This window comes from Lynx canadensis, chromosome D3, assembly GCF_007474595.2.
Source record: "Lynx canadensis isolate LIC74 chromosome D3, mLynCan4.pri.v2, whole genome shotgun sequence".
Lineage (NCBI taxonomy): Eukaryota > Metazoa > Chordata > Mammalia > Carnivora > Felidae > Lynx > Lynx canadensis.
In genome coordinates this window covers 92207442-92216357 of record NC_044314.2, presented here as the reverse complement: position 1 = coordinate 92216357, position 8916 = coordinate 92207442, and the positions used below count along the sequence as shown (strand labels likewise).

The 8916-nt window shown below is 63.5% G+C and overlaps 1 protein-coding gene across 1 annotated transcript in view; it reads right to left on the bottom strand.

The window, feature by feature from the left end:
- Positions 1 to 2445: 2445 nt before the first annotated feature.
- The window catches only part of ADGRD1 (adhesion G protein-coupled receptor D1), a gene marked incomplete at its 5' end in the record, with an annotated part of 110733 nt that continues 104262 nt past the window's right edge, over positions 2446 to 8916 (bottom strand). The window contains 5 exons of the mRNA XM_032595353.1: positions 2446 to 3047; positions 4257 to 4349; positions 5484 to 5525; positions 6789 to 6915; positions 8626 to 8717. Of these exons, the coding sequence (XP_032451244.1) occupies positions 2952 to 3047; positions 4257 to 4349; positions 5484 to 5525; positions 6789 to 6915; positions 8626 to 8717 (450 nt within the window). The remainder of the gene's footprint in view (positions 3048 to 4256; positions 4350 to 5483; positions 5526 to 6788; positions 6916 to 8625; positions 8718 to 8916) is intronic.

Sequence of the window (8916 nt, the reverse complement as noted above, 5' to 3'; positions counted from 1 at the left end):
CCGGGAGGAGGGAAAGGAAGTAAAGGCTCGTGAAAAGCTCTCAGCAGGGACCAGAGAGATGCAGATTAGGACACGTTCACACGTATTAAACTGGCAACAAAAATACTGACGACAAACACGCCTTGCTGGTAAAATAGTTGAAAACAAAAAAAACAAGAGTCATCAATAACTTCTCACTGGTGTTGAGCGCTGACCCCGGTACCTATCTTGGTAACAATCTGGAAAAACGTTTCAAGAGCCACGGAATTATTTCCGTTTTGACGCAGAAACCCCACTGTGAAATTTTAACCTGGAAAACAGTCAAGATGAGAAAAAAAGGCCATAAGCACAACATCAAAGACATCAGTTTCCATCTACTGACGCACCTACCTACGCACGGAGACAGAAAGTCTATCAAAACAGTAACGTCACACGCATACAAACCGTATAGAACACCGAAGCGTGGAAATCCCAAGACAATTCAAGGATCTGGTAAAACGCTGCATGTAACTGGATGTTTTACTCATACCCATTACAACTGTAATCATGAACGCGACGCAGCGATACGGAAGGTGGTTGAGAAGTTCAAAAGCGGATGGCTGCGCAGCAGATACGACGTAGGGCCGAGCGGGGTACGTCTGTCATCCCTGCAAACACCGTGGGAAAGTGAATGCGCGGGGCCGGGTGGCCGGCGGTGGCCGGAGCTCCCACACCCAGCACACGTCTACACGGGGCTGCACGGACCCTCTCCCCACTGCCCCCCCACCCCCTGCCCCGTGGCCGGGGCCTGTCCCCCTGGCCCGCCCTCGGGAGGGAGGCTCCCAAGAGCCCCGGGATGTCATCCACCACAGTGTCCCCAGAGCTAGGACGTGCCGGGCACACAGTACACAGTAGGCACTGAATAAGTAACCGGTGAGTGAATCCCAGGGCAAGATTTCACCCACGTGTCTCTCTACAGATTTCTGTCATGAGACTCAGTCCCGCTCATCTCCCACAAGCAAAAGACCTTAGGACCACACTTTATCTTAAGGACATTAAGATTTTATTTCATAAAAATTACAACATATTTTCACTCCTCAGTGGCATCCATCGTCTTTCCTGTGCCATAAACTACTCTAAACACACTGTCCTTTCCAATTTCTTATCTTTGGCCAAATTACGTGTAGATAATAAAGCACCGCAAAAGCCGAAATCTATAGCCTATAAATAAAGTGCACTGCTTTCCTTCATTAGAAATAAAAATTTGTTCATTACTTCCCTTGATAGATTAGCTATGTAGAGCGAATATGCTGAGTTTAAAACAAAAGAAATCCATCTAAAGCGAAGACGGTTCCTTACTTGATTTGCTTCACCAGAAACAAAAGAAACAAAAATCCAAGTGTAGACCTTAGGATACAGTGTTCTCACTTCTAGGTGCTCACGGGCCTGACAAGGATGCCCGCGAGTTACAAGCGATCTGGTTTCTGGAGTCACGAGGAGAAGCCTGGGCAGGGGCTGGGCACGCTCGGACTTCTCACTACACACGGGGTCTCTGTGGCGGTCGACACCCCAGCCCGTCCCCAGGGGCTGCACAGAAGGTAATGGACATCGTCACCCTTTGCCGAGTCGCTGCTGCGCCCGGGGCCTCACTGGGACGGAAGAACAAAGATTCCCTGCGGTCGACACGTGGCTCTGTGTCCAGCCCCTCCCCACGCAGGAGACGCCTGTGGGTGACTGCTGCGCCCACCGTGACGGGGGCGCGCGTTACATTAGGAAGGCACCCGACCAAGATGGAGAAGGTCCACAGAACCATGGAGAAAATTCACTCCGAGACCCAGTGGGCACACGGGGCGGGAAGGGCTTAATGCTACCACGGTCACAGTTTTACAGGAAGATTTTCCAGTATCAGCTACGGGTTTGAACTTCTCACCCACGCATCTCACAGACCCTTAGTGCTGACGCCACGGTCACAGCCAGTGGTCACAGCCTGCTTCCGAATATTCGGTGGCGTCTGGGTTCACATCTAGGGTCAAGGACCCTGCCCGCGCGTGGAGGGGTAAGGGTCGCTCCCATCTCCTACGGGGCCGAGTCCCAGTCTGCAAGGCAACAGCAACAGGAAGACCAGGCCACCGTCAGGCCACCGTCCCCGGGTCCTGGCTCGGGTGGCCGTGCGGGCGGCGAGGTGTGGTTGCCGTCGCAGCAACGCGGAACCCGCCGCACCACCCGCCACCGCGTCTGCCCGCTAAACACAGACAGGGGTCTGTGAGTGACCAGGAAGCAGCTCCGGGAAGCCGGGCCGCGGGAAGCCAACCGCAGGCCGGCAGCCAGCTCCCGGGGGCCGCGGGCGCGGGGAAGGCTCGGGTGCTCACGGCGCGGCCCACGTCAAGGCCGACCTCGAGAGGGACCGGAGCACTCCCAGCAGCGGCCCACCTGGCTCTTCGCCCGCGGCCGGGCCTGAGCGGCCAGAGACCCCAGCCCAAAGCCCCGGCCCCGCAGAGGCCTGGCAGGGGTGGCACGGCCGGAGCGTGAGGGGCCCCCCTCAGCTGGCGCTGGCTCCTCGGAGCTTGTTGCGGCTGATTCAGCAGGCCGAGGACATTTCCCACGCTGCCCACACGGCCCGTCCGCCTCTGCCTGACCCTCTGGGGGCTTCCGCCTCCCCGCGGGACCCTCCCCTTTGGTCCCGAGGCCCCATCGTGGCTCCCAGGCTAACCCGCCCTCCTGGTGCGGCAGGCCCTGGGGCCTGTGCGCCCACGGCAGGTGCCCCGGGGGACAGTCGCTCGGCCACAGGAGGACCAGAGCCGGGAGGGCTGCGGGACCGGCGGTGGGCTCTGTCACACGGGGCGGGTGGGAGGCAAGGAAGCCTGTCCCGGGGGCCACGACCCCCACATCCAGACAGCAGCGAGGAGAGGGTCTCGTGGTGAAGGCAGAGGGCTTCTCGTGGTTCGTCTGCGGTTGTGATCTGAGCAGCAGGACGGCGGCTGCAGCCTCCCTGCTCACACGGTAGACAGGTCCACACGGTGTGCAGATTGGCTGCTCTTGTCCCAGGGGCTGAGCCTGGTGGACACTGTGCCCGGCCGGGTCCCGTTCATCTGCAAACCACAAAGGAGTGAGCTGAGAAGACCCTGCCCCACGATGGGAAACCAGTCCCGGCGGGCGCGGAACCGCCGGGCCGGAAAGCTGCGTGAGGCTCCCCTCGAACCCGCCGGGCCCCCGTGCTCCCCGAGGAAGAGGACCCTGAACTCCGAGGCCACACTGCTCTCCGCCTTCCGCCCGGGCTCCTCGGCCCTGCGTCTGGGGGCTGGCGTGCGCCCTCTGCCGCGCGCCCGCCCGGCCCTGCGCTCTCCACGTGCGTTTACCGAGCACACCTCGTTGCTGCCGGAGGCTGCGGGGTCACGGCAGCGAGCAGAGCCAACCGGGTCCTTGTTCCCGGGGGTGTGCACCCCGTGGGAGGCAGACAACGTCATGCTCGCACAAATAAGCAAAACGGTGCAGACGGAGGCAGCGCAACACCGCACCGGGGGTGCCATTACTCCGCACCACCCGGGAGGCTCTTCCCGAGGACGGGACCCCTGAGCTCAGCTCGGAGGTGGTGGCGCCATGAGAACGCCCGACATGTGCCCCAGGCGCCCGGTGGCCCTGCCTGCATCTCCGCGGGAGGCGAAGGAGCCCGGTGTTGAGAGGACAGGCTTGTCGAGAGCCCCGAGAGCCAAGACCCCGGTCCTTGGGCGTCTGCAGAGGAAGGAGACCCCTGATGGCTGGGCTGTGCCTGGTGACCGTCCTGCCTCCCTGGGACACCAGCAGAATGCCCGGGGGCCCGCCTCCCGGTCAGCTGATCCTTCCGTCCTCCTGACGCAACACAGAAGCACTGCCCCCGGGGAAACGGGCAGGAGAGGAGGTTGCGTGACACCACCAGGACGGAGGACCCCGCTGTGGGCATCACGTCACCCAGAGCCCACGCAGCCTGCAGGCCACGTCAGGCGTGAGCAGGCTGAGCAAGAACCGCCGGTGCCCGGGCCTCGCCGCCACGACCCGCACGGGCAGCCACCTGCACGACGTGGCCCTGCCGAGAACAGGCTCGGGGAAGGGACGAGAGGCGCGCCGGGGGCTCTGGGTCTCGGAGGCCCGCGAGGGCAGGGGCCTGGTGAGCTCAGCGCAGCCGGAAGCCGCCTCGGCCCTCCAGGTAACGGGGACAGCGCAGCAGACGAGCGCCTGCGGGTCCACGCGGTAGGGGTGCAGGCGCTCGGGACAGGATCGAAGCGAGAAGCGGGGGCGCGGACGGGACGCCGCGTGGCACTTACGATGTCAGAGCTGAAGGGCTTCGCGTTAGTGTTGCGGTTGGAGCTACTCGTCAGGGTCCAGACCTTGGTTTTGTGCTTGAAGGCGGCCCTCACCTTCGAAGGCAGACGGCGGACTGGTTAGGAGCAATTTCGGTGGTGGGAACAGCAACAGTAAGAGATCTTTCTCAGAGGTCCCTAGCAGCTCGTGCCGGAAGAGAGCCCCGGGACACCAGCTGCAGGGCACGGGCAGGGTCTGGAAGCATCAGGTCCAGACTCTGCCTCATGTGGCAGGCGCGGACCTCGTCCCCATCGCCGTGCCAGGGCCGCACAGGGAGAGAGCTGGATCCGGCCCGGCCCCTGCCGGCCTCGTCACGGTGCTGCACGGGGCACGGGACACACTCAACAAGGAGTGGTGGAGGGGGCAGAGTGTGACGGCAGCAGAAACAATGGAGACGAAAAGCCAACAGACGCAGGGAAGGCTGCGCGTGGCCTTCCCACCTGGTGGGCCACAGTTTCGGGCTCTGCCGGGCTGCTCCCTGGTCTTGGCAATCATGTGAGCCCTCCCCCACCGGTCGCCATCATCCTCAGCGACCCCCCCGCCCCTCCCCCAGCTCCCCTCCCTCGCTGCCCGACCCAGCCCTGTACAAACGGACCCTCTGCAGAGCACCCGGGTGGGGTGGGACCTCTGCCTGGTACAAGTACGGATCCTGAGGGACAAGGCCTGGAGCCTCTCCCCTCCCCGAGGCCAAGTGCACGGCAGGTGCAACGCCCACGCCGTACTGAGAGCGAGCCCACCCCAGCTGCCCCAGGGCCTGCGGAGGGCCTGTGACACAGTCCCCCCAAACCCCGTGGTCTCGAGGCCTCCTTCTTACACCCCAGATGCGTTCGGGGAGGACTGCTGGGAGGCCACCTGCATCTTACTGTCCCTGACGTGCCAGGCAGCAGCGAGCAGGTCCAGGGCGTACGGTTCGGCTGCCTCCACTGTCCCCATCCCCCCTGCCCTCCGCAGAGCCGGCAGGGCCCTCCTGACACCAGGAGGGGGACACTGAGTGTTGCTCAGCAGCCAGAAGTCGAGAGAAGGGCTGACGGAAAGCAGCCCCACTGCACACAACTTGTCGCCCCTACCAAAGCCTGTCCGGGGTTACGTTCCCAGACACCGGCCTGACGGGGCAAGACGGTTCCTGCGCCCCGTGCCCTTTCAGAAATGAATAGCCTGCTTCGTAACATCAGGAAGTAGAGTAGACATACCTCTGAATTCAGGAGACAATGGAAAAGGAAGATGAAAAACCCCTGGGGAGGAAGGGGAGAACACAGGATTAGGGCCCTTGCGTTTTATCGCGGCACTTTCCAGGGCTTCCTCCCAAGGCCACATGGGCTCTGGAGAGGTCCTGGCACGGCTCAGTGCCAGGAAGCCTGTAGGTGAGCTGTGTGCCAATCCCGACGCTATGGTTTGGAGCACCCGAGGATGGAGGGGCGTCCCGGGTCCCACCCTGAAATCTAACCTAGAGGCGGGCACCAGCGTGACGGCCACGCTGTTTGGGCGAAGGCGTCTACAGAGGTGGATTCCCAGACAGGGTGGACCCGGGAAAGAGCAGAAATGCTGGGAAAGGACGACGGCATGGACATCAGACAATTCCTTAAACTGAGCCGTGGTGTCCTCATCTCAGCACGATGATAACAACAAAACAGGCACGAGAATGAGGATGTCCCCCAAGCCCCGGAGACAGCTGCTACGTGTCCAGCGCTAGGCGACCCCTCACACGAGTCATCTCATTCAGCGCTGAAGCAGCCCCATTACTGGGGCCCGTTCTCGTTGAATGGGGGAGGCAGCCCAGGACCCAGGGCGTGTAAGGGCTACAGCCAGCCAAACCGGTCACGTTCTTCTGTGAACAACCACAGGGAGACGACGGGCGGAAGCTTGTTACAAATTGGAAGCCTGACGCTCGTCCGTGAGATGCGGTCCCCGGTCAGGAAGACCCGGACGCGGTGTGACTGCACAGCGAGGGCCGGTGGGCCGTGCTCGCGGCTGCCAGGATCCAGCCTTCGGCTCGGCCGTGTGGGCTGTGGGTGGCGGTGGGGACCCATTTCCACCCTTCCTCTGGGGGGGGGGGGGGCTGTGTGTCTGGGGACGCAGGTCTGAGCACCCTAAGCCTCAGGTTTCCAGGCTGCTGACCCTTCCCTGCCCGTCCACGCAGGGGACACGTGTGAACCCAGACCCGAGATACACGCCGTCGCCGCCTCCCCACGCCCGGCCCCCTTTCCAGAGCTGCCCGCAGGCTGCCGTCTTCCCTCTCAGGCTTGAGTGTGCCTCTCGCCAGTCCCAGCCACCAGCGGGATGAACTGGGTGGCGACCCCACGGGCCCCGCGTGCTGGGCGCCCGGCGTGTGCCCCATCGACGCCTCTGCGCCCGGCCGTGGGGCAGGCTCACGCCGTGGGCCCCCAGGGGGTGTGGCAAGAACAGAGAGGGGGTCTCCCTCCCGCCCCGGTGGCAGCCTGCCGCGCACATCCGCTCACGCGGCGGCCGGCCTCCCCCGGGAGTCCGCAGGCTCTCACCTGCAGGGAGTTGAGAACGGCAAACATGTACTGGAAGACCACGGCCTGGCTGTTGACAGCGAGCACGCCGAAGACCCACGAGGTTCCCAGGATGGGCAGCAGCACGGCCACAGCTTTCGCCGTCAACCTAAGAGAGAAGTAGATGGACGCGGCCACTCTAGTGGGGGCGGGTAGGTGACGGTGGGTCTAAGGGACCGGCCTCTCGACCGGAGGCCTTTGAGCGGGAGCGGACACGGCCCTGCTGGGGGCCGGGCCTGGGCTCCGCCCGGCGGGTAATCTTGGGTGAGGAGCTGACCGCTCGGGACCCGAGACGGGGTCCCCACCCAGCCGGCAGCTCCCCTACGGCTCCCCTGCCGGCAGCTCCCCTACGGCTCCCCTGCCGCCGGCGCTCCGCACCCGGCAGCCGGCGCGCCCTCTGGACACCCTCGCTGACCACCCCGATCCGATGGGAACGCCGATCCCGGGCACCCACGGCGGAGAGCAGCGCCGGGCCCCGGCCGGGCGGACCCAGCGGGGTGGGAGGCACGCCCCGCATCAGCCTCGCAGGCTCCTTCTCGGAATGTGGGCTCCGTGATGAAGGCACGTGGTCCCTCCCGCGTCTGCAAGCCCGGGGCGGAGCTTGCACGGAGTCAGCGCCCACCGAGCGCCGGCCAGACCAACGTCTGACCCCGAGGTGTCCTGACATAGCGCACTGTCTCCCCGACCTCTGAAACAGCCAGCTTTGCACACCAGGGCCTCTGTCCCAGGGCCTCAGCGGGCAGCCCGGAGACAGACGTGAGCTGTGCGCTCAGTTCGGCGGCTGCCTGCCCCTCCTAACTGGGCACGGTGACCACACGTCCGCTTCCTCACTAGACCGCGAGCTCCCCCACGGCTGGGCTGGGGCCTCGTCCCCGCGACCCCAGAGCGCGGCACCGCACCAGGGCCCGGTGGGCTCTCGGGACGTGACCCCTGACTGAACGAGTGAGTGAGTGAGTGACGGACAAACGCACGAGCAGGCACAGGTGCCTCACACGCGTCCGGCAGCTCCGGGAGGAGGTGCGACACGGCCACACTGAGCCTCCCGGTCGGATGCCCGAGATCCCCGCCCTGGCAGCTCCCGGCCACAAACCCCGAAAGCCAAGGACGGTTCACACAGGTCAGCTGCCGGGGAAGCCGCAGCCACAAGTTTTCTTAAAGTCACTGCAGTTAAAACCCTCGAATCTGGGAACAAACCATCACGGACCACTTAAGCTTCATCTTCAGATCCTGGAAAACCCGTATGTGAGAGGAGTGGCTGTGAGAAATGGGTCTCAAAACGTGCTGGCTTTTTCTTAAAAATTGAAACATCAAAACAGAAGATCTTGGGGAGAATACATCCAGTTGAAGCTCCCTGAGGCCTCTTGTTAACTGGGCCGGGGCTGTCGGGGTCCCCTTGTCACGTGTGGAAGGAGCGGGGGTGGGGGTGGAGTCCCTCCCCAGAGACACCTGCTCCTCCTGCAGACGGACCAGCCCGGGAGCACCTCGGGCAGCTGCACCAAGAGGAGTTTCTTCCGTGCGACAGCCCTTTACAGACGGGAGAGCCGGGGGCTGCTGGCAGGGCCGAGGCAGGACGGAACCTGCGATCTTCCTCCTTCGCCCCCGCAGGTGGCCTCTCGCCCCTGGGGTGGAGCTGTCCCCAGATAGCATCCAGTAGCCCCCATCTTTCACATATGGGGCAGTGAGGCTGGGCCTGGTCAGAGGAGCTACGTAACAGGCAAGCAAGGATGTGAGCCCAGGGCTCCCCGGTGCCCCCCGCCCGCTACCTGCGGGCAGCTGCGTGTGGCCGAGACCACCAGCGATGGCCCAGAGTCCAGCTTACTTGAAGGCACTAGGGTCCCCATGGATCTTGTAGTTGTCAGCGCTGATCTGTGAAATGACCCTGGTCACGGCCACGAGGATGCCGACGTTCACCTGCACAAGGGGAGCAACGGAAGCCAAGGTGAGGGTCCTGATCCCACCCCACCCCCCTCGCTCTGAGCGAGCAGGTGGCGTCACTGCAGAAACGTAACCCAAATGGGTCCCTGAGCGTTTACCTCCACTGGGCACACGGACGAGCACCTTCTGGGAGCCCACGTCTGTGCCGAGAAAGGGCAGCCACCCAGCCCATTCT